General features: G+C 43.6%; 1 protein-coding gene across 1 annotated transcript in view; it reads left to right on the forward strand.

Moving 5' to 3' along the window:
* IP6K1 (inositol hexakisphosphate kinase 1) overlaps window positions 1-26,866 on the forward strand; it is a 443,018-nt gene that overhangs the window by 338,720 nt on the left and 77,432 nt on the right. Inside the window, exon 6 of the mRNA XM_086938771.1 lies at window positions 14,398-14,579. Coding sequence (XP_086794897.1) covers window positions 14,398-14,579 — 182 coding nt within the window. The remainder of the gene's footprint in view (window positions 1-14,397; window positions 14,580-26,866) is intronic.

Raw genomic sequence — 26,866 nt, forward strand, 5'->3', positions numbered from 1 at the left:
GCAACTGTAGGATTCCCCCCAGCAAACAGCACTCTGGCAAAAGGGGTAGGCAAGTCCTTGGATCAGCAGGCTTCTTGTCCTTGGTATAGGTTTCCCTGTCAGAAGTGATCTAAATTCTTGGTTCAGGGGTCCTTCTCTTATACCCCTTTTCTGCTTTGATCCCTTTGTCAAGGCAGGGGAATACCCCCCATCCAGGACATGTTGTGGGTGTTGCCAGGCCGAGGCACCTGGCCTATTCACTGTGCAGGGCAGAGTCCTCAGCCGCCCAGCAGGAGGTGGAGCCAGTATTGCCACTGGCAGGAGCAGGGCTATCAGTCGCCCGGCAGGAGGTGGAGCCAGTATTGTGTCAGGCAGGGCAGGCTATCAGGAACTACTCTTCCCTCACTCTAAACGCAAATGCCTCATTCACCCCACACTGACTCTTTCAGACCTCTGGAGCCACCCAGCTCCTGTTACACACACACACCAAACCAGCAGAGACCGGTAAATAGTTAAACAAGAAACTAGTCGCTTTCAAAAAGGGCTAGTTTCAAACTCCGAATCTAAAAGCCATCCATCCTAAAGGATGTTATTAAATTCTGAGTTCAGGGATACTAAACTCGACTTTCCACCATGCTCTCTGAGCCTGTTTGGATTATATAGTGTAATAATTCCAGCAGCTCAGTCTGGCCTAAGGAGAGCAGGTAGCCTTACAATAGTGAAAATCGAAAATGGCTGTAATTCACTATTAGGACATGCCACACACATCAGGGCTTGTCCTACCTTATGCTTACAATGCACCCTGCCCATGGGCCTACCATAGGGGTGACTGACATGAAGTTAAGGGAATGTTTTGGGGACTGGCAAGTAGGTGTACTTGCGCAGTCAGCATGGCAGTACCAGACTGCACGCAGGTTCTGCAATGGCAGACCTTTAGACATATTATACTAGGCCGCTTCTGTGGGTGGCACAACCAGTGCTGCAAGCCCACCAGCAGCATTTGTATTTACAAGCCCTGGCACTCCTGGTGCACTCTACTAGGGACTGACCGTAAACCAAATAAGCCAATCACAGAATCCAATCAATGTATCAATTTACCATAGGGAGCACTTGCACTGTGGCACTGATCAGCAGTGGCACAGTGCCCAAAGCAATATTCCAGCAAAAGATCGTAAACGGAGGAGGCAAACAGACAAAAAAATGGAGGAGAGACTCATGCCAGTGATGCCAGGTCTAACACTGGGTCATATAGACCTATATCCTTAATAAACGTGGATGTTAAAGTGTACTCAAAAATACTTGCAACTTGGGTAGCGCAAGTTATTCCACTGCTGTTGTCTCGGCATCAGCATGGTTTCTTGCCTGGCAGGAGTACGGTTAACCACTTGCATACGATTATAGCGCTGCTGGATTATGCCACTAAACTACAAAAAAACATAAGTATATTTTTTCTAGATGCTGGAAAAAGCATTTGACCGTGTATCATGGGCATTTTTATGGGCTACAATGCTTAAGATGGGGTTTGGTCCCCAATTTTTGCTAGCATTGCAGACCGTGTATAAACGCCCGCGGGCCAAGATCTGTACAATGGGGCAGGAGTCATCCTTTGTATATATAACCAGCGGCACACGGTAAGGATGCCCATGTTCACCCCTACTTTTTGCTATTTATATTAATCCATTGCTACAAATACTGGAGACCACCAATTGTATACAGTCAATGGTAGTGGGCCAGCATCAAGCGTGTGTTCTTGCTTACGCTGATGATATAGCGGTCGTAAGATCGGACCGAGAGCAAGCACTGAGGGAAATTGAGCATTTGACCCAGCAGTTTGGGGAGGCTGCTGGATATAAGTTAAACATCTCTAAAATCCAGGTCGTTTGTACTGAGGGCCTTTGCCCTGGTGTGGTGCGTGTGACACAAGAAGTAAGGTATTTGGGGATAAAAATTAGGGTGTCACTCAGATAGTCTATGTGAACTGGGCTGATATACTAGAGTCAGTTAAAAGACAACTGGAAAAGGTTGAGTGTCTTCACCTATCAATGGTAGGTCGACGTAATGTCTTAAAGATGTGTATACTCCCCAGGGTAATTTATTGCCAGTCGGATTATCTCTATTTATTTATTTATTTATGCATTTTTATATAGCCCGGACTTTACTCGAAGGCGTCAGAGCGCTTCATAATAGGAACAGAACTGATACAAAAGGAGAGAGAATTACACTTGAACAGATTACAAAAGCAGACGTTAAGTTACATAAGGTAAAGTGACAATTGTGAGCAAACAAAATACATGAGGTAGCAAAAAGTGCACAGGAGGACAAAGTGACAAGTGTGCAGGTTACAAGAGAAAAAAATTACAATTAGATGTATAATACTGCAATATTTGCTAGACACTCAGGCACAGGAACAAACGTTACGTAGGCAATGGTGGCACTTGTGCAAGTATCAAAGGCAAACAAAATGTGAGAGGTAGAAAACCGTGTGTTACAGGTGAAAAGTGGTGTGTGCATGTTACTTTTAAAGCATGGAATGAAAGCTGTGTCTGTTATGTCAACTACTGTGGTGGGTAACCTAGCCTTACCCTCGTCATATCCCACTGTTAATCTTCCACATGTACGTGCACTTTTTTTCTCAAGCATGTCGAACTCTGTTTTCTGAATGTCATCCAACTTTGTAAATATAGATTCATTTTGTTTTTAAACCTGAAAGCTAGCGTGAAAAGTATAACGCACAGTAAACAAGCATTTGCAATGCAATAGGTCTCGCATTATTTAAGTTTGAGCTATTAGCATTGTAAATGGCAATTGTTTTTTGCTTTATGCTATATTTTTTTTTTACATAAAAAGCTTCATATAAAATATGTTTTATTAAAGTTATTTATGCAGTATCTAAATTTTGTTTGCATAAAACAGTATAATAATATCTTAGTAAAAAAGTCAAATATTTTAATGGAAATTCACCAAACGTTCATTTATGTGTTGGTTTTGAAAATAGCTAAATTAATAGCTTTGTCATTTACAATGCCAATAGTTATAACTTTCGCAAATGTGACACCTATAGCATTTGTAATGCAACATTTGTATTTACGTGACTTAGATGTATTGATATTACAAATAACAATGGCTTTTAATTTTTTTTAATACTTAATAAAAGTGATTGTAATGTATAATGGCAATAGCTTAAACTTTTGTAAATAACTTTTGTGAAGATTATGTTCAGTGCATTTTATTGTAACAAAATCCAAGAACAGAAGTGAAATATTAACATCTTTTTGTGACATTTGTAATAAAGCTTGAAACATTGAGAGAACATATTTGTGCTGTGGTGGTGCTGAGTGATGCTGTGGTGGTGCTGAATGGGGCTGTGGTGATGCTGAGTGATGCAGTGGTGGTGCTGAGTGGTGCTATGGTGGTGCTGAGTGATGCTGAGTGATGCTGTGGTGGTGCTGAGTGGTGCTGTGGTGGTTCTGAGTGATGCTGTGGTGGTTCTGACTGATAATGTGGTGGTGCTGAGTGACTGTACTCACTGTCACTCTGCACTCACTGTCACTCTGCACGCACTGTCACTCTGCACGCACTGTCACTCTGCACGCACTGTCACTCTGCACGCACTCACTCTGCACGCACTCTGCACTCACTGTCACTCTGCACTCACTGTCACTCTGCACTCACTGTCACTCTGCACTCACTGTCACTCTGCACTCACTGTCACTCTGCACTCACTGTCACTCTGCACTCACTCTGCACTCACTGTCACTCTGCACTCACTGTCACTCTGCACTCACTGTCACTCTGCACTCACTGTCACTCTGCACTCACTGTCACTCTGCACGCACTCTGCACTCACTGTCACTCTGCACTCACTGTCACTCTGCACTCACTGTCACTCTGCACTCACTCTGCACTCACTGTCACTCTGCACTCACTCTGCACTCACTGTCACTCTGCACTCACTGTCACTCTGCACTCACTGTCACTCTGCACTCACTGTCACTCTGCACGCACTCTGCACTCACTGTCACTCTGCACTCACTGTCACTCTGCACTCACTGTCACTCTGCACTCTGCACTCACTGTCACTCTGCACTCACTGTCACTCTGCACTCACTGTCACTCTGCACTCACTGTCACTCCGCACTCACTGTCACTCCGCACTCACTGTCACTCTGCACTCACTGTCACTCTGCACTCACTGTCACTCTGCACTCTGCACTCACTGTCACTCTGCACTCACTGTCACTCTGCACTCACTGTCACTTCGCACTCACTGTCACTCCGCACTCACTGTCACTCTGCACTCACTGTCACTCTGCACTCACTGTCACTCTGCACTCACTGTCACTCTGCACTCACTGTCACTCCGCACTCACTGTCACTCCGCACTCACTGTCACTCCGCACTCACTGTCACTCTGCACTCACTGTCACTCTGCACTCACTGTCACTCTGCACTCACTCTGCACTCACTGTCACTCTGCACGCACTCTGCACTCACTGTCACTCCGCACTCACTGTCACTCTGCACTCACTGTCACTCTGCATGCACTCTGCACTCACTGTCACTCTGCACTCACTGCATGCACTCTGCACTCACTGTCACTCTGCACTCACTCTGCACTCACTGTCACTCCGCACTCACTGTCACTCTGCACTCACTGTCACTCTGCATGCACTCTGCACTCACTGTCACTCTGCACTCACTGCATGCACTCTGCACTCACTGTCACTCTGCACTCACTCTGCACTCACTGTCACTCTGCACTCACTGTTACTCTGCACTCACTGTCACTCTGCACTCACTGTCACTCTGCACTCACTGTCACTCTGCATGCACTCTGCACTCACTGTCACTCTGCACTCACTGCATGCACTCTGCACTCACTGTCACTCTGCACTCATCATTACTGTTCCTTTTGTGGCATAAAACGGGTACCTCTTCTGCGTGCACTGGTTTATGTCAGAGGAGCTAAGCTTGGTCAATGTCTGAACAAAATGGCAAAATGATATGTTCCTGCAACAGCACAAGGCCGTAGATTAGAAGCTACGAGGTAAGAGACAAAATGTACCCGCAATACCAAAGTACTAAACGTTTCACTGTATCTTGGAGGAATGTACTTACAAAAAAAAAAATCAATCACCCATAACAACGAACCCACCCGACCCGTCCTTATCAAAACAGATCAGACGAAGACTTGATGGAGAGGGCCAGGCACACAACCCGGCCATCGGTCGCCTGGGAAACCAGATCCATCCACGGCTCAGGAGTCCTCTGTGCGTGGACAGGGTGTAATTTTCTCATAAAAAACTCACTGCGCATTCCACCCTCAACGAACAACACGCTTGGCAAAACAACATGCACGGCAAAGGAAACCGGCCGCTCGCACACTCTCCTCTCCTGCCTCCTTGTATCATACCAAGTCACGGACATGCGCAGACGTCGTGATGCGCATTTAATTCAAGTATTTTACAGTTTTATGAAAAATACTCACTGCGCATTCACCAATCAACGCGCGCGGCAAAGGAAACCGCCGCGCACACACGCTCCTTTGCCCTAAGGTAAGCAATTACGGCGGACTCCCGCTTTCGTAGTTTTCCGCCGGCCTGCGAACAGGAAGTCAGGCAGGCCGGGCGGGACAACCGGAAGTAGGAGGGCGGGAGCCTACCCCGCCTCCCACGGAAGAGCCGCGATTGTTTGGCGCACCGGAGCAGGCAGGAGCCTACCCTGCGCCCCGGTGCCGAAGAAGGGAAGAAGAGTCTTGCTGCCGGTGGGAGCCGCTGCACTGAGGATGCCGGTGAGTGGGGCGTCGCCTTGTTGGGGGGGGGGGCGGGGGGCATCTGTGTGCGCGCGCGCGGCGGCGGACTGTGTATGTGTGTGAGCGTGCATGTGTGTGTGTATGTGTATGTGTCCTGGAGTCTGTGTGTATGCGTGTGTGTGACGGGGGGGGGGGGTTGCCTGTCTGGGTGCCTGCGTGTCTGTGTAAGTGTAAATGCGTGTGTGTGGAGCCGAGAGGAGAGGGGCTGGTGTGTGTGGAGGGGTCTCTGTGTATGCGTGTAGGTGACGGGGGTGTGCCTGTGTATGCGTGTGTATGTGCGCATGCGTGAGTGCTGTGTATGCGTGTGGCTGTGATGTGCGCATGCGTGAATGTTGACGCGCGTGCACGCAGCTCAATCCACGCTCGTCACAGTTTTGTGTCCCTCATTCCCCCGTGTCAGCCGACTATAAGTCTCCGCCCTGGACGCATCCTTCGGATGCGAATTCCAGGGCGAGACCTAAAAATTGTTTGCAAAGAAGCATTTTAGCAGTGGCTGAAAATTTAGAGTACCAATTTATTTCTAGTCTTAAGCTGGTATGCTACAAGAATATCAGATCACTACGGGTTACAAGAAGGAGACGGCGGCTGCTCCGAATGAGAAACCGGGCAGTTTCAACAAATAAAGAAGTTAAAGTATTATTGGATCCCCACAGAACACCATCATTCTGACACTGTGTATAAAAAGAAGAAACCATCTCAGTGGAGGCGCTCTGCGCCTGGCAGATCACAAGGAATAAATGAGAATAACCTTGAAAGAACGGGCTGAATGAGCAACAAGAGTTATTGGGTCCTGAGGAGAATTCCTTTTTCTTTGGAATTCGAAATGCGTCAACTAAGTTTTTTGCTAGGCCAATCAAGTCAAGTCATCATCCCAAGAATTATTCGAGTTTTGTATTTAAGGATGGCCTACTGTAGAAATGTGAAAATATAGCATATATAGTTTGTACTATCGAATTTTTGAGTGATTTGGAAAATGGTAGCCATAGGCACCCCAGGGTGGGTTTTTAGTGAATGTAAATAGGCTGTATGTATGAATGTGCGAATGATTTGAAAACTAGTATGAATGTTTCCCCACTTGTGAGTCTAAATGAGAAAATGTTGTGGAGAGTTTGTTGAGATAGTGCCAAGAATGATGTATAACAATATGTGAGATTTCTTTTGTGGGGATTTGTGCAAATTTTGTTCTGTGGATACTGAATTATGTAAAGGTGTCTAATTTCAATAGAGTTAATTGCATTTTGAAAAATAAATAGATCAATTCAAACTGAAAGAGTGGTTAAGAAGGAGTAGTTTAACTCAGTTTCTTCTTTTTTCGAATTTGTCTAAAAAGCTGCAGTATTGGCAATTATTTATTTTTACAAGAATATCCAAGCAAAAATATCAACAACCACGATGATGTTTTGGAGGCAATTATATACAGGTATCTATAGATGTACTATTCTTAAGTAGACATCTGCATTCCTTGAAGATATGTTTTCCATGAAGCTATATATAGGTGCAGTTTAGCATATTAAAAGTTTCCTTAACTCTATAAATTTACCTTCACGATATTTAAGAGTTGATATTCTAGAACCAAACCCCTTAAACATGCTTTCTCATTGCATGGGGCATTTTATCTGCAAATACATCTTGAACAGTGTATGCACACTTCCAATGTGCATGTGAGGGGCTGTTATCGTGGTTTTTAATATTTTAATCTCTAATTCTAAGGTATTGTTCGGATAAACATTTGAAATGTTGTTGATAGCATTGATTTTTATTGGAAAGACTGTTTCATGCCAGCAAACTCATTTACTCCTGAAATAAATGTCTAAAGGAAATAATTCATTCAGAAATTCTGTGATGTATTAAACTTTAGAAGCAGTTCCTGCTAAAAGGCCGTGAACAGTTTTGTGCTAGTTTTCCTTACTCCGTTTTCTGGCGTAAAAAAAATGCAGTTCCTTTCTCCAAGCGCCATATTAGTGCAATTTTTTATATAGAGTCTAGAGAAATTAATCTGTTTTCCAGTGTTCATAACTTCTTAAAGGAGGAGGTGGTTTCCCCTACCATTTGAATTGGGCCAAATAACTCGTTATTAAAAATAAACTGAGCCTGGATTCCAAAGAATCTGTAAAATACAGGCCATGACACCGCTCCAGTCATTTATGGATCGTTGTGAGGTTGGGGGATGTATCAGTCCACCTCATGGAGTTCTCCTACTGAAATCTAGCGAGAGGATCCCTCTGATATTTACCTGACCATTTCATCAGACTGATGAAAAAGCATGATTGTGAACTGTAGTCCTTTGCCAAAGGGCATGTTCTTTGGGCTGTGCAAAATATCAGGGATTCCTTTCCCCGCTAATCAGGTTAATGGAAATTCTGCCAAACCCCGCCCAACAGTTAACTCTAGGACTTGTTCTAGATCAGAAACCTTGCGTGAAATGATTTTGTATAAGAATGTGTTTTCCTGATCGAAGTTAAGAAAAATTCAATCTAACTATTCCTGATATTGCATTAGGAGCAGTTATTAGGTCTCAACTAGATTATTGCAACTCTTCCTTATTGTCGTCCTGAGGACATTCATAAGCATGATGAGGTTGAAAATAAAATTCACGTGGATAACTAGGTATCCCGCCATATCTTGGCCACAAGAAGTCGATTTTATGGACTGCTAGTATTGGATAGAACCTAAATCTATTCATCAGAATCCTTTCACTATCTTTGGGAAAGCTTTTTATTGTACAGCCCTGTGCCTGAGAAAATACAGCATAAGATTTTTACAGTCTCTTTGAAAGAAATGTCCAGATATTCCTTTTTTTTTTTTTTAAATAGGTTTATTGCGGAAAACAAGAACATAAGACATATTCCAGGCCCATCCAAAACACAGGCATTTTGATTCGAATTTGACCAAAGTCTACATTCAGGATAAGACACAGCCTTCTGGCCCACATCCCGGAGGCCGGGCGGCGTAACATTGAGGAATGACACAGAGAAAAACATAACCAATTATATAAACACGCCAGGATTTCTAACATCCGCAGTTTCCGTTCCCCCCCCCTTTATTTGTGTCATTCATTCCCTTTTCCATGTCTTCCATGTAGCACACCTACCACCCATCCGCACACGTGGTTTTGCAATACAAACCCCATCAAACACCCAACAACTAAACACTACCCCCCCCCCCCCCCCTCCCCCCCCCCCCCCAAAAAAACACGGCAGTCCAGATATTCCCAACTCCAGATATCTGGCCTGATGGTTGAGAAGATTTGCAGTTTTAAGACTTAAGACAAAAGCATGCAGTAGGATTCTAAAATAATTATTGTGCTTAATCCTCATCTCACTTCACAGCAAACACGCACAGTTATATTCTGACGCTAGTTTTGTTTTCCATGCACAGACCCAGTTCAACCATGCAGTTTTATTCAAGAGCGTGTTTAGTATGAATTAAAGTAGTTTGTTCATATGCTATATAGCCAGAGACAACCACAAGAGGTAGGTTTCCTGTGTCCTATTTATGGAGATCGTCTGTTTAGCTAGCTGTGGTTCTTTTAAGTTGGTGATGTGGTAACTAAAGTCAAAGCCGCACTTTCCAAACTGGCCATAACTGATGTTGATGGGCACAGAGGTGTGTCTATGGATATACTAGGTAGGGAGTTGGGATTTGAGTGGCTAGACCCTCTGCTTTAATAGTCTGGTGCGAAAGTGGCAAAGTTGCACTGACTGATTACCAGCCACATCACCAAGCCCCAGCTTTTTCTGGACTTTCTTACATTGAAGGCCAGGTTGCAAAATAACAGAATCGGACATGATCACGGTCAGCTTCCCCAACTTTCCATGACCTTGGGGAGCTAGTGCATACAATATTGCATTTAGCATTACTCAGCATAAAAATAAAGGTTCTTGCACTGCCTACTATGTGTATTTAGGACCGATGATACAGTGGCTACATGAAATAATGTTACAGGAAGGAGGCCTTATAGGTCAATCTGGTGCTATTTGGATGTTTTACTTCATTGTCATGATCCCAGTGCCGACCATCACATTTTCAGTGAGTATTGGAGTCCCTCTTTGATTTGGAAATAGTGATTAATATGTTTCCATGAGTATAGGATAGCACGAGAATACCCATCTTGCACAGTGTGGGTTCATCCAGTCTCATGGCCCTAATTGATCTGATCTCAGTTATGATATCATGGATTGTTCAAGATTCAAGAGAACCACATTCATCTTGTACATAAAAATTTAAGTGCGTAGCTCAAAGTCTGCATATTCTGGTGCGCGTTGGAAAAGAACAATGTTTTTGATTCTTTCCTAATTAAACATGGTTTTAGTTTCTTCTCATTTGAGGTGGCTTTCAGTTCAGTTTGGCTCGCTAGACTGAAAAAGAGTTTTCACAATATGTATCTTTTTTTAATGGAAGCACAGAAAGTTAAGCGGCAAGCCTTGAGGGCCACATTAATACATTATAGAAATGGCACTTCAAAAAAATGTATTATCAATAGAAAACCAGCTAATATTTATCTGCATCATTGTCCATCTTCTTTGCTCATGATCAGAAATCAATTTTGTACAGAAGGTTGGAGAATGGGATCACAGTTCCGAAGCAAGCAGGGTTGCTAAGCGATACATAACATGAGCACACAACAGCAGTTCAGGGTGCATGGGAGCAACAGCTTGAGTAAGTCCCTGAGGTGTCAGGCAATAAGTCTTCGCTTGCATCGTTTGTTGCATGAAGTTAGAGCAGACATTTCAGCTAACAGGCTTCATGGTCCAAATGATAGAATTAGGAAGTATGAAATTATCGAAGAGCAACAAGTCGCCTTTTCCAAGAATAGCAGTCTTAGAAGGCTATATCTAGCGCTTTACCCATCTCTTTACAGATACAAAGCTTAGTTTCTTACCTCAGTGTGGGATGTATGATGCTACATCGCAAACGTTTTTAAGGCAACCATTCACATCGCCGTCTTTACATCGCGCACACATTCACAACGGCACGCTGTCACAACGCAACCCAGTACTTCGCTCCACCATTGAACGCCATACAAAGCACAATCACTACGCACACAAACACCACGCATGCTTTAACATCGCAGCTCGGTTTGATGCCGATAGAAAGACACACTGCAAAATAAAGTGAAGGGACAAAAGATGTGGTTGCATAATAAAAGCCTGGTGCTCTGCTTGAGGAAATGACCTTTCTGGATCGCAATGCGCTGAGATATGAAAAAAAAGATGGTTTCCAAAGTTTGCAGGCGTTTTTTTGTAGCTCTTTCAAGTATTTCTTTAGGAATGTGCCTTTTCAAACAAAATCAAGGTTTATAAAACTGTTATAGGTAACAATTACTTGTACCCATCAGAGCGCGCAATGTGGAGCAGTCATGGTGAACAGAAGTTTTGCCAGCATTGAAGCGCGCGCGGATTATTTGCAGCGTGAACACATTTGTAAATTTTGTATATTTACTAAACAGGGATCCACCGCGCGCGAGATCTGCGCGGCCTTCTTGGCAGGTGAAATTATGACGGAAAAAATACGGTAACGTAAAGTTCTTATCGTAAACAGATATTCTGCACGTGTTGTTATTCCCTTGTCCCTCGTAGTACAGGGGTCAGTGAACGTAGTATTCCAAAATAAAGTGGAAACAACTATGGGTGTGCAGAACTTTCATGTGAAACAGTTAACTGTGTTCTTAATTGAGGTATTTGGTTTCCACATTCAGAATTAAGCATGAAAACATTTGCACAATGTGCCAATTTTAAACGTCTACTGTGGTGGTGGGCAGCCTTGTGACAACTTAAGCTGAAGTGCTCTGGTCACCTTTGTGACACTCACTCGCACCTTCACTTAGTTCAGAAGAAAATATCCAATGCCTATGTACTGCTTACACAAAAATAGTTTCATTTAAGTCTTTGTTAGAACTATAGAGCTGATTCTTTTTATCAAGGATGCCTTTAGATTGTGATACATTGGATGGGGGAGCATGAGGAGGTGGAGTGTACGGTTGCACATCACACATCTGTCATCTTGTGCACGTACCTGTCATGCTTTTAAAACGTACCGTAATCTTCCACCGCATCTGTCATGTCATTGCAGCACAAATTCAATGTTCACACCCGCGTGAAATTCAATGTTCTCACTTCATACCCTTGTGACGTCATCTTGCACCTTTGCACGCAGACAGATCTTATCGCTGCATTTATTCTGTAAGCCTTGTATATTATAATCATGTTTTGTACTCAGAGGCAATAAATGAAACATACACTCAAAGAATACATCTGAGACCAATTTAGAAAAATAACAAGTCTTTATATATATTATATATATTATATATATATATATATATATATATATATATATATATATATATATATATATATATATATATATATATATATATATTCGAACCAAGAACTATGTTCAAAGGTGAGTACTGCATTTCTTATGAATTTTCAAGGATAAGCAAATAGTTCAGTCATACGCACCATGCAATCCTATGGGAGAAAAAAGCAGGTAGGTAAAGCACACAGCACAGACAGTTGTAGGGGGGTTCACCTTCCTGCTTTTGGGTAGCAGGAAGCCAAGGTCCATTGTTCTACCAATAGTTTGCCGGTTGCATCCTGAATTCCACAGCGAGTTGGTGGAGTTGGCACTTGGAGCCCTACAGGGAAGGGTAACCCTCTAAGGATAGGCTGTACAGGGGGACTTGTGGGCAAGTCCAAAAGCTCCCAAGCAAGGGCTAGGGTCGCAAGGGTCTTCGTAACCCAGGCCGGGTGAGCTGGGTGCAGAGCAGGTAGGTTGGCCGGCTCGAGTGCATAAAGGTGCTCTTTGCGGTCAGTGACCAACAGCTGGCAGGGGCACATTCAGGACTGCTGGGAAACTCTCTAAGTGTGTCTCTGGGGGTCTTGATGTCCCTCGAGGCTGCTGGGCTGTGGTATAGTTAGAGTTCTCCACAAGATGGAGGATTCTGAAAAGTGGGGTCCACATCAGCTGGCCTGCACGAGGGATGGTGCTGGCTGAATGTGGGCACATCTCCTAATCTAACTAATTTCCCCATTGGTCTTGCCACCAAAAAGTGGGGTCAGGGCAGGGGGGGTTGGCATTTTCCACTAGCTTGAGATGCCTGATTCGCATTTCAAAGGTGGCATAGCTTTTGAAGCTTCCTGCCCTGGAAGGCAGTTTCTGCTTGGACGAGTTGTGAACACCTTCTCCCAGAGCATGCTTTTTTTCCCTGGCCTTCTGAGAGCGAAACTTCTTACCCCAGGAGGCCATAACCATGTCTAGTCGTGGCAAACTGGTTAAGGCCAGTCAGTGAACACGCTAGTAGTTGGTAGATTTTCAGTGGTGCCCCTTTAAGGTGCTCTCTGTGTGCCTTTATTAATTGACCCAGCACTGGCATCAGTGTGGGTTTATTAAGTCAATGTGTTTGACACCAATCACCTTAGGGTACACTCAGCCATCATGTAGCTGGGGAACTCGTAAAGAAGAGTGTCCAGACCATGTACTCATTATAGCTTCCCTGTGCACTGGTAATATCTAAGGGTGAACTTGGATATCACCGAGACATATCCACTCTCTCCGATATGCCCTCACATGGGTATAATGCACCCTGCTTTAGGGCTGTAAGGCATGCCATAGAGGTGACTTACCTAAACCACATGTGGTGTTGGCAGGCATGGCACACAGGGATGTGTGCCATGTCAACTCTTCCGTTTTGTAAGTACCAAGAGACGCAGGCTGCAATAGCAGTTTGCAGGATCTTGGTGAGGGTTTGTTTATGGTGGCACAATTGGTGCTGCCTCCTTATGGACACTCTTTAGGTTCAATGTCCTAGGTACCAGGGGTACCATTTACTAAGGATTTACATGGGATCCCAAAGGGTTTGCCAATTGTGGAAAAATCATACACTTTAGGGAAAGAGCACTGGTGCTGGGGACCTGGTTGGCAGGAACCTAGCACACTTAAGTCAAAATTGCACCATATATCTGGCACAAAGTGAGGGCTATACTGCAAATAAAAAGACAACAAAAAATAGTTTCCTACATACCCCATAACCCACCTCACCACTGCATTTCTCAAATACTAAGTTTGTGTGCCTACTTCCTTTAGTGATCAGTGCTGTGAGTTTTCAATGTCACATCATTTCAACCTGCACCAGTAGTACTAAAGTACATGGCGTTTGTATGAAAAATCAACGCCTCAAAATTAATTAAAAGTGTAAGTTGTTCATAGTGACGATATATTGTATGTACCGGTCTCTGGTTGGTGTGGGGAAAATAATTACCCCAAAAAAATGTGTAAGTTGTCACAATAGATGCCGAAGACTCTGTTACAAATGCAGACAAGATCATGGGTGAAAAAGAAGCACAGGTACTAAATAATGGGCAGGTGGGGTCTTAGAATTTGGATAGCTAGCTATAAAATGAAGTTTTAGATGGTGGACCTTAACTACCGGCTGGATTATATTGATGATTCACCATAGTGGTCTGGGTGTACCTCACATTTTGGGATAAATGACAAGCAATGGGAAAAATAGAGGACAAAGCAGTGATGAGTGTACAGATCGAATAAAGTGATTGGATGTTGAAAATTTACATTTTCATTTTTGTGGGGGCTCTCTATGCCAACAGCATACAAGAGATGAAGAGCCCCAAGGTGGAGTTGCAAATCCAATCCGAAGTCCCATTTCAGATGCTGGATGGTAACACCGGGCTGAGTTCTGAAAAGATCAGTTACAACCCTTGGAGCCTCCGATGCCACAAACAGCAGCTCAACCGCATGCGCTCTGAGTCCAAGGACCGGAAACTCTACAGTATCCTTTTCCAAAGTGACATGTTTGTCCATGCATGTTGTGAATGTGATTGTGACAATAAAGGTCTTACTTCGCCAAAAAGAAAAGGTGATAACAATATTTTAGTAAAAGTAAATATGTATGTAAAATGCTGTTGCAAAATATACAGTTGTGGTGACTTTCACAAATTGCTAACAATTCATACAGGACATTTACAACCAATCCTATGATATTATAAAGGAGGTCTGAAAATCAAAAATAACTAGAAATTCACATCATAATCACCTCCCTTGGCTTTTGCTGACATCTTAGCCTACTGCTCTCACTGTCGTGGCCATTTATATTATGTTGCCAAGTGTCTAAATAGCTCTCCTTTGCCTAGGATTAAATTGGTAGTGTTCGGCATGCATCCCTTTTGATGGCAAGTTTTTTTTCAGTTATTTTGACCTCCAGGCTTTTATTGTTTCTCAGTAATTTTATCCTGTGAGCAATAAGACTTGATCTACTTGAAGATGCATCTGTGATCCATCAACCACAATGCAAATAGGCGTTGTTGAAGAAACTTTGAGTGCTGCTTTCTGTGAATCAGAAATGCATCGGAATCGATTTATTGATCAGTCTTTCTATGAAATACAGGCTGTCCCCAGACGAATGTATATGTCAAGTGGACAAAATACATAAAACATAATCCAATATAATGGATGCATCTACGTAAATGGCATACCTAAGCCAAGAGACTTACATTTGTCAAAACGCTAGAGAAACTGTTTCTTTTTAACAGATAAACTACAAATGTTCACATACATCTGAGAAGGCATAGCTTGCCTGGGGTGGGCCAAACACCTTCAATTGACTCTAGCTTACTCCTTAGTATTTTTAATGAGTGCGGTGTAAGAGACTTTGTAGGGAAAAACATTCTTTATTTTCCATAGGCAAATGTACTTTCTCACTTGCCATCAGTACCATCCATTATTGCATTTCAACCTTCTGATGCTGGCTCCTCATAGTTTAGATTTTGATGTACCGTCTGCATAGCATTTGGCCATACATCAAGTATACCTGTTCCCGGCCAGCAAATGAGAAATCCTGTTACCATTGACCTATTTGGCATCTAGCAACATGTTGACTAAACAGCAGTTGAACACTAATCCTTGCATCTTTACTTCTTAGCAGTTGAACACTAAACCTTGCATCTTTACTTCTTTGATCATTTACAGCAGTTTTATCTGTGCATGTTCCGGTACTGGTCCGCACTTTAACAATTTTGGCACAATTCTACCAATGCCCACCCGAAACATGAATAGCGAATACCGATTTTTACAACTTTTACAGGTTTGCCAAACTTGCTGTCCCCTTTTTTAACATGGATAGAAGACTTGTTATTGACCATGTCCCCAACCACCAATGGGACAGGGACAGTCTTAACACTTTTTTTCATACTAAGTTTAAGCTAACCTTGAGATTCAGACATGTTAAAGCTCACAATCTCCATAAGTTTGTTTAAATCAGCCATTTATTCATCCAACCAGGTCTGAAACTTGTGTTAGCTGTGCATCCCCCGAGTATTTCAAAAGGTGAGACTCTGGTAGCAGAATGAGGAGTCGTCCTATAAAACCATAACATACTGTGTAAGGATTTAACAATGTCATGGTTCCCAGACTTTTCCTGCTTGATGCATTTCTCCCACCACCCAATTAAAGAACTTTTGGCGTGTTTAATTCCGCAAGAGGCAAAAAAAGTTTCAACCTCCCCACTCATAAATTGAGGCCCATTGTCAGAGACCAGAGTTTCAGGGAAACCTTCTCTCTAAAATATTTCGTTTCAAAAACAAAGAATAGAAGAAGCATTTGCCTCTGTCACAAGCTTGATTTCAGGCCACCTTGAGGCATAGTCCATGAGTACAAGGATAAATCTGAGTCCACAAGACAAATTATCAAAAGGACCCATGACATCAAAGCCCACTTTAAGCCAAGCTCCAGAGGAACACTCAGTGGGCAGTAAAGAAGGGGACACATTCTTAAGACCCTTGTCTGCAGCACCACACATACAGCAGTTTGTAACCAACTCTTCGACTTCTCCATACATTCTTGGCCACCAAAAGCTTTCTCAAATGCGGCGCTTGTTGAGTCACCCCTCAAATGCCCCTCGAGCATTTCTGATGATCTCTTGTCTTACAGTATATGGGGGAACAAGCTTGTTACATCTTACCAGCAAAACATCCTCAATAGACAACTCCTCCTCAACTTTACAATAAGATTGGAGAAGAGGAGACCACAATTTCTCCCTGGGCCTGCCATTATGTACAAATTCACAAACTTGTTGGGAGTAAAGTATCATTTTTCAAGGCATTTCTCCATTCAATTTCTGAACCTATTACTGGAATGGGTAAATCAAGAGCAGCCACAAAACAGTCATCGCAGTCCTCTTCACACAATTCACTGAAAACTACATCCTCACAATCATCTCTCTTTTGAAGAAAAGGATATGGGAAATAATCTCTTCCATTCCTTCCTCCAGAAATGTGAGAAACATCAAATTTATATTGCAACAACCTGGAAACAATTCTCAAAATCCTAGGTGTGCAACACTAGTTGACCCCCGCACTGAGAATGGAAACCAACGGCTTGTGGTCTGTTTATAACATGAACCGTTTTCCCCATATATACGGGCGCAACTTCTCAATGGCCCACAAACAGGCCAGAAGTACCTTTTCAATAACCAAATAGTGCACTTTAGTGTCTCTCAAAACCCTAGATGCAAAAGCAACAGTATCTTTGCAATCATGAAGCTTTTGTGTAAGACTCTTCCTGCAAAAACAGTATCAGACTTATCTCAGATATGGCTTCTCAAAACTTAACGCTGGTAAATGCAGGACCAACCCACAGAGCTGGAAACTTCCTGGATCCCATCTTTTCTAATTTAAATACAATCACCTGCTCACCGGCCTTACCAACCATCTTGTCCGACCACCACCAGATACATTTCTCCCTGACTTCCCCACATGATAAGAGCACATCAAACAATACAAAAAATGCAGAGAATGTACAAAGAAATTGGAAGAAGTTAGACATAGACAAATTACATACTTGTCTGGGAGCAAAAGGTAGACCCCCTCACTAAGGCAGTACAAAGCTGGCTCATGGAAGCTGTGGATTCCTGTCTCCCCACTTCAAAACTCAAACCGTTCACCATCCACCAGCACCATGGTACAATGATTCCATAAAGAACTCAAAAGACAAGCTGTAAAATCTTAAAAAGAAATTGGAGGAGAAATTATGACCATACTGCCAAACAAGCTTATAAAACAGCCCTCAGTAAATATCACAAAGAATGCAAGCAGGCACGTGCCGCCTTCGTGAACTTAACCATCGCTAAAGCATCAAACTGCGCAAAAACATTATTCAACACAGTAAAAATTCTGGCAGGTTCGGACACAATAGCCAAACCTCCTATTCTGTCCCAAGCTAAATGCGAAGAACTGGCAACCTTCTTTATAAATAAAGTGGAAGGTATCTATCAAGAAATCATCCTACAAGAATCCAAACAAAATAGCCCCACGAACCAGAACGCATCTATACCTGAGGATTGCCCCTCTCACGCTGAACAGGAAGCTAGTCAAAAAAACGCGGACTGCATTTTAATGGACTGGCCCATGTTAACAACGGATAGTGTAGAAGGGCTACTTAAATCTATTAAATCAGGATCACAGAAGGACCCATCCCAGCAAATATCCTTAAACAACGTAATCATTCAGTGATGTCAATCCTAACTCATCTACTTAATGCATCACTTAGAGAGTCTACAATTCCATCTTCCTGGAAACACGCTATGATTCACCCATTATTAAAAAAAACAAATGCAGATACATCCAATAACAAAAACTATTGACCCATTTCACTGCTTCCGATTCTATCAAAAATTTTTGAAAAACATATCCATATACACCTAACACAATATGTTGCAACTCACAAACTGCTTCACCCCTCGCAATCAGGATTTAGAGCGGGTTTCTCAACAGAAACCACACTATTAGGAGTGACCGAAGCAATCCGCTAGAAATTAGACAAAGGGGAAACGGTGGCGCTCATCCTACTGGATTTGAGCGCTGCTTTTGACACCATTTCACACACGGTGCTTATAAACACACTAAGCAAAATAGGAATAGGTGGAGCAGCGCTCAAATGGATTCAGGCTTTTCTCTCAAACAGAACTTTTCAAGTTTTTCCCCAAAATGCCAGCTCCAAAATTCACTCTTTTACACATGGCGTACCTCCGGGATCCATCCTGAGTCCACATCTTTTCAATCTTTACGTCAAACCTTTAGCAGAGCTGGCTGAAAAATCGGGACTCACAATTTACTCATATGCAGATGATTTTCAAATTATGTTTTAATTTACGGCACAAAATCCCAATGACACATCAACGCTTAAAACAGGACTGAATAACATCGCTACCTGGATGAAAGCAAACTTCTTAAACTTAAATGGCGAAAAAACGGAGGTAATAATTCTAGGGAAGCAGAAATATCTATGGAGCCCACAACACTGGCCAGAAAAAATGGGCAATCTCCCTGTACCGGTAGCACAAGTACGAAATCTAGGTATACTCCTTGATGATACACTGAGCATGCATGCACAATCAGTAAAAGTTGCAGCCACCTGTTTTTCCATCATTAAGTGGCTGAGAAAAATCTGCTGGATGCTCCCGGAGTCAACAAAAAAACAGTAGTCAATGCCTTAATTACGTCCCGTCTTGACTACGGAAATGTAGATGGGATCAAATAAAGCAAATCTCCACCGATTACAGAAGGCCCAAAACGCAGCAATTAGACTATTATGTAAGGTACGAAAAACAAGAGAGGTACTCAAAGTCTATGAAGTGAAGAACTGACAGGACCAGATTGTGTCCAATATGAGTGTTCAGATCAGACCGTTGATCTTGAGCACATGACACTATTATGTCATAGAGGTGAGGAAAGGAAGATACAGGGTCTAGAAAGTTAGAACAAAGTACCCATCCGCCCACTCATCAGTGGAATTTCGTCATCTGGGTTGGTGAAAAGAAAGGTGTCCTTTGGGCTCCTCCTCAGGGAGAGTCTGAGGTAGCCTAATATTGGACCCTTAAGAACAACATCCAACCAACAGAGGATAGTGTGTGAGTGGAAGGGGCAAACAAATTTGCAGTGCTCAGAAAAGAAAAGATAAGGAAACTAATCCTAGTGATTAAAAATACCTACTTTAATGACATAAGAAAACTTTATTCGGTGTGACCATCAAAGTGGTATCGTTAAAAACAGTATGCTGATAGCATGTAAGGAATTGCTATCTATCACGTATGTTAATTGGTCGACATGTTTCAGCCTATACCGGCTTTCTTCAGGACCTATGATATGCTACTGCAACATATACTTATCGTGAGTTGGGACTTGATTATGACCAATCTCCAACAAATGAAGGTGTATCTCCTCCTGTGCACAAAAATGTGGGAAACAAAAAACACAGTGTTAAATACATACAAACTATGTAGTGTTAACCTCACCCTCTTGTAATGCAAAGAAAACATAGTCTTCACTCACCCCAATTGTAGGGAGAGAAAACCTCACCTCGCCTGGCAACAGCTCAGGTTGGAAGGAGGCCACGCACTAAAAAGATAAGTGCGAGAATAGGAATTAATAATGCAGTAACTAAATAAGTCCTGCGTTTTGTTTTATACTTTTACAAACAGTGACACCAAGAGGCATAAGGAAGCGGCTGGATTAAGAAGCTGATATGAAATTCATCTCTGAGAATTGCATCAAACCCATTAATATATCAAGGTTGTGCTACCAGTGGAATTAAGCAAAGAGGGCCAAAAAAACGCCATGCTATATTGTTAGCGTTAAGTTAAATCAAAGGGAGTTGGAGTCTTCCTGTTTAGAGCCCTCCCAGAAAAAAGCGCAACATGGAGCGCTAAAGAACTCACCTCTCCGTCGTTACCTCAGGTAGAATCCTGAGCCGAGGGGGAGGTGACTAGCTCGATGAGAATAGCTGTTGATAACAGCCGGTGGCGGACCTGAGAGAGAACTCTCAGTGTGTGCGCTGCTATAGGTTGTAAGAAATCAGCCAATGGTAGCGGTGCAAGCTAAGCCTGCAAGAGCGCGGACCTCTTTGCGCGCAAGGATTGCCATGACCGAAAACTTCTTCGCCTTCGAGGACTCTCTGTATTTACAGATCTCGGGGACATCTATGGGCAGCAAATTCGCACCCAGCTTAGCGAATCTATATGTCCATCATTTTGAGACCCAACACGTACTGAATAACATCAACCCACATCTTCATCATTTGAAGATGTGGAAACGGTACATTGATGACATCATAGTGGTCTGGCAAGGAGATACACAATCCCTCTTGCTTTTTCAAGACTGGTTGAACGGACAAAACCCTTACCTTCGGTTCACATTAGAGTACAGTAAAACTGAACTCCCCTTTCTTGATTTGACAATCTTCCCACAAGAAGGACATTTGGCTAGTTCTCTATATCGAAAACCTATGGCACGGAACTCACTGCTCAGATTCGACAGCCACCATCCCCGCTCCCTGAGGGAGAATCTTCCTTTTGGCCAGTTCCTCAGGGTCCGGAGGAACTGCTCTGACACCGCAGACTTCCGTGCAAAAGCAAAGGATCTCACCAGCAAACTGAGAATGCAGCGATATCCTAAATCTCTGGTTCGCAAGTCTTTCAAACGTGCTGCCAATAATCATCGTGAGGCCCTACTTGAACCACCAGTTGCAAAACCACCCCTCGACAGAATAGTGTGTGTCACCACATACAACACCTCTTCGTCTAAAATACAGAAAATAATTAGACAGAAATGGCGTATTTTAAATAGCTCTGGTGAACACATTTCTCTACCACTGTTCTCTTTCAAGAGAGGGGCAAATCTTAGAGACGCTCTTGTACACACAAGACCTCGTGATGAAATTGCAGAATCCACTTCTAACCTGTGGAATCTTCCTCCAGTGCAGGGCCATTATCCTTGTGGCAACTGCTCAGTGTGTGCCCAAACCAGTAAAATCCTAGAAGTTGATATTGGCACCACTACACCCTGGAAACTTAAACGTCACACAAACTGTAACAGTGACAGAGTCATCTACCAAATCACCTGTCCTTGCACAACCTTGATATATTAATGGGTTTGATGCAATTCTCAGAGATGAATTTCATATCAGCTTCTTAATCCAGCCGCTTCCTTATGCCTCTTGGTGTCACTGTTTGTAAAAGTCTAAAACAAAACGCAGGACTTATTTAGTTACTGCATTATTAATTCCTATTCTCGCACTTATCTTTTTAGTGCGTGGCCTCCTTCCAACCTGAGCTGTTGCCAGGCGAGGTGAGGTTTTCTCTCCCTACAATTGGGGTGAGTGAAGACTATGTTTTCTTTGCATTACAAGAGGGTGAGGTTAACACTACATACTTTGTATGTATTTAACACTGTGTTTTTTGTTTCCCACATTTTTGTGCACAGGAGGAGATACACCTTCATTTGTTGGAGATTGGTCATAATCAAGTCCCAACTCACGATAAGTATATGTTGCAGTAGCATATCATAGGTCCTGAAGAAAGCCGGTATAGGCTGAAACATGTCGACCAATTAACATACGTGATAGATAGCAATTCCTTACATGCTATCAGCATACTGTTTTTAACGATACCACTTTGATGGTCACACCGAATAAAGTTTTCTTATGTCATTAAAGTAGGTATTTTTAATCACTAGGATTAGTTTCCTTTTCTTTTCTTTTCTGAGCACTGCAAATTTGTCTGCCCCTTCCACTCGCACACTATCCTCTGTTGGTTGGATGTTGTTCTTAAGGGTCCAATATTAGGCTACCTCAGACTCTCCCTGAGGAGGAGCCCAAAGGACACCTTTCTTTTCACCAACCCAGATGACGAAATTCCACTGATGAGTGGGCGGATGGGTACTTTGTTCTAACTTTCTAGACCCTGTATCTTCCTTTCCTCACCTCTATGACATAATAGTGTCATGTGCTCAAGATCAACGGTCTGATCTGAAAACTCATATTGGACACAATCTGGTCCTGTCAGTTCTTCACTTCATAGACTTTGAGTACCTCTCTTGTTTTTCGTAGTAGTAGTTGGGGGACAAGGTACTCTCATTGTCTATAAACTAACTCCCCTAGGACCCCCCAATACTCTGTTGTATTTTTATTATGTAAGGTACGCAAAAGAGAATCGGTTTCTGCATTCCGACGCAAACTACATTGGCTGAACGTAGAAAATCAAGTGAAATTTAAAAAACTCACTTACATGCACAAAATAAAAACTAACACAGCGCCCAAGTACCTCTGCACTTAGGCCAAAACATGCACTCCATCTAGAAATCTAAGATCTGCTTCTCATGGTAGTTTCATGGTCCCTAAATTCAAGCTAGCCCGTATTGGAGGCAAATCCTTTGCCTACCTAGGCCCTCTATATTGGAACTCTCTCCCTATCTCACTGAGAAATGAAACAAACTACCCCAGTTTCCGCAAGTTGCTAAAAACCTGGCTGTTTGATAAATAAGATACACGCTTTCCACCCATCAATTGGCTTCTTTTCGCCGGGAAACCCTTTTTGGGTAGCTGTCGCGCAATACAAATGCAAAAAAAAAAAATAATAATAATAATAATGGCACCAAGACCAACCTGGCTTGCATCAACAGTAATGCAGCAAGAAAAGTCAGGGTCAAAGGGTTTGAGAGCATTGCTCTTGCTCAGCAAAGACTTAATAAGATCAAAAGCTGAAGCACACTCATCAGACCACATGAATTTAATACCTATTTTAAGCAGGTTGCTGATGGGTCGACCTATGGTGGCAAAATTGGGAATAAAGCGGGAATAGTATTCACATAAACCAAGAAGGGACTTAACACCAACCGTGTCTATGGGAGCAGTAGCGTTGACTATTGCCCCCACTAAACCATGTCTTGGCTTAATACCCTCTTGTGTTAGTAAATGACCCAAGCATCCAACCTCAAGACAAAAAAACTTGCATTTCTCAGACTTTGAAACAACCCCTTTTTCCTCAAACCGTTTGAGGACGTTATGCAAGGTTGCATCATGTGAACAGGCATCATTAGCAAAAATCAAAACATCATCCTGAAAAACTAGAAAACCATCAATACCTTTAAACAAATCTTGCATCACTCTCTGAAAAACAGAGGCAGCCGACGCCAAGCCAAATGGCATCCGTCTGTATTGAAATGTTCCAAGGGGAAAAATGAAAGCTGTAAGGTGACCAGACTCAGGATGGAGCTCTATCTGGTGATAAGCGCAGGCTAGATCTAATTTGGAGAACAATTTGGCTCCCTTGATACATGCAAAAGAGGTCAATAATCTTTGGCAGAGGATGGGAATCAAACCAAATCTCCTTGTTCAGCGATCTTAAATCCAGACAGACCCTGAGTTGGCCACACCTCTTGCAGGCCACAACCAAGGGGGACAACCACAAGGAATGTTCAGTGGGTTCAATAATTCCCTTATCGCAAAGAGACTTCAGCTCCTTGTCGAGATCATCACTGACACTGAATGAAACACCTCTAAGTTTGTGCTTGATGGGGATGGCATTATCTTTGACAATGATTTTGTGTTTGAATCCATGGATCCTACCGAATTTATCACCAAAGACAGAAGGAAAGCTATTCTTCCATTTTTGACCATTGTCACAACAGCTAGCAATAGAAATGTGTTTCTTAGCACCCGGCCTTAGGATGATGCCAAATAGGCCTTGGTGAAACCTCCCAAGTATATTGACCCCCTTGAAAGCCACATAAACTTTCCCTCTTATCTTCTTTCCCTTAATCTCCATATCATCTTTAAAAAAAACGAATAACTCAATGCGGCGTCCTTCATATGAATTCGGTTAGGGGTTTGTAGAATCCTGTCACCCTACATTTCCTTAAACAGTTGTTTTGTGATCATGGTGATAATGGCTCCCGAATCAACTAACAATTTAGGTGTTTTTGTACCCCACCTTGACTTTGGCAATAGGATCAACACATTCTGTAGTAGGGGATCTCTGTGTATAGTCATAATCTAGTGAATAGTCCCGCCCATGTGCGTGGACCCCGGCAATCAAAAATAATCTCTTAAATTGTCAAATCATGCACAAACTGCAAAGACACTTAAGAGAGAATTTAAAGACAAATAATGCAGCCTATATCCACAGGCTACACTGTCCAGTACTTCAACTAGAAATTCCACCAAATAACACCACACATAATACAGCCAGCCCAGTTTCTACCATAGAGAAACTTGCCTCCACCAGTAAAAGACTCTGGAATGATAGAGGGGAAGGCATGGACAGACAAGCCCCATAGGCTGCCATTATGTGGCTTAAATAGGATACTGTGCCTTTAAGAGAGCTTTCTTGAACTTTCTCCCAGTATCCCAGAATGCATAGCAGGTCCCTCTACTTTCAGTTCTTTTTTCCGGCTCCTGCTAACAGGACCCTGGCATTGAGCTCTCCCTTGTTTCAAGGGTTTATTGGATATTTTGGCACTTTTGTGTTTTAAAAGTGTTTCAGTTTACTTTCTTGGTGTTCTCCTTCTCTTTTATGTGTTGGTTCAGGCCTTTTAGGGCTCTAAAATGCCTGGTCTTTTTGATAAGTGTCCAGCATGTGGGAGGAAGAAGGCCAAGAGTGATCCACAAGACGTCTGCATCGTCTGTCTCCCTGAAGATCATGTCCCTGAAGACTGTGTCATCTGCCAGCAGTTTACTGCTCGGACTCTGAGGGACAGGATGAAGATTAGGCTTTCAGGCCTTGAGGAGAGACGTCTGCAGGCTGAAGGTGGGTCTGGGCAGGCTGGGAAGGTTCCCTCTGCCTCTGTTGAGGCCTCTGGGGGGCTCCCCAGAGGCAGGAAGTCCAGCAAACTGTCCCGGTCTCCGTCGACGTCGATTGTATCGTAGACAACGTCGAGAGGGATGAAGGCGGTGTGTTCCCCTTCTTCCCGGGGCTCCGGGTCGAGACGGCGTGACTGCTCGACGTCGAAGGGCCTGGAGAGGTCGCCGTCGAAGCCACCGTCGACGTCATCGTCATCATCGATGTCGGAGTCTTCCTATCGACGTCGGAGACGAAGTGACAAGCATCGGCGCTCGCCGTCGAGGCGACGTCGCCGATCGCCGTCGAAGCACAGGTCGGCGTCGAGGGGCTCCTCGACGTCGAGGGCTTCAAGGAGGAATAGACGCTCGTCGTCGAGGACGGAACGTTCGACGTCGCGGAGGCGGCGTACGATGTCACGGAGGAAGAGGTCGACGGAGTTCGACGTCGAGTAAGAGGAGGTCGACTTCGCGGAGGCGGCGTTCGACGCCGGAGTCGCGGAGGCGACGTTCGACGCCGGAAAAGCGACGCTCAGCGTCGAGAAGGAAGAGGTCAGCGTCTAGGGGTCGTTCTGCCTCTCAAACGGCGCAAGAGGGATTCTGGTCCCAGAAGTCAGACCGCTTCTGGTGGAGGACGCAAGAGGAAGTTCAGGGGTGGGGGAATCATATCGCCCGACGCCCGAACCAACTAGAATTTTATGAAGGGCAAGAAGATTTATTGTCTATTTTGTCCGAAGGACAAGTAGACATTAAATCACAAAAAGGAAATGAGCTGTCGGCACTCTGGGGCTCACGGGCAATTGAAATGCTGTCAGAAAGCCTTTAGAGACCTATGACTGGCTGGAAGCCCATGACTGGGCTCTATCTAGCCCGTGATTGGCCGGGGGAGTCTTACGCTAGACGTCCGTGTTCTAGCGTGAGTTCATCACTGGCGCAGCCCACCTGCTTTTGGAGCCCAGCTGCTGAAGTGCAAGGGCGGGTGCCGAGGCAGGAAACACTTTTGCGACTGTCTGGGTCCCAGCGCTGGGGGCAGGTCTCTGTCACTGATTGCTGCACCACTCAATCCCCTGTCCATTGGGATCCGTCCAGGGCAGTCCACTCATCTTTGGTGCGCTGTGGGGCACTTCCTGGAATCGAGAGCGGCAAGTCGTCATCTCTGACACAGTGAATGCTTCACCAACAGGCGAGTCAATCTGATAATGGGTGTTGCAGCGGTCAGAGCCTTATGCTAACTGTGATGCTGCATGGAATGGTCTGGTTTCAGTGAGCGTGGGGGCAGGGTCAAATGTGTGGCATGTTAATACAGTAAGGCGAGGAACTTCTCCACTGCCATCGGCTGATCAATGAGGCGCCTATTGCAATGGAACAATGCCACCAGCGTTGATAACGAGGGAGTGAAAACACAACTAATGGAGTCTCTATTTAGAGACATTGACCTTTTCTTTGTCAGTC

This window comes from Lissotriton vulgaris, chromosome 9 (assembly GCF_964263255.1).
Source record: "Lissotriton vulgaris chromosome 9, aLisVul1.2, whole genome shotgun sequence".
Lineage (NCBI taxonomy): Eukaryota > Metazoa > Chordata > Amphibia > Caudata > Salamandridae > Lissotriton > Lissotriton vulgaris.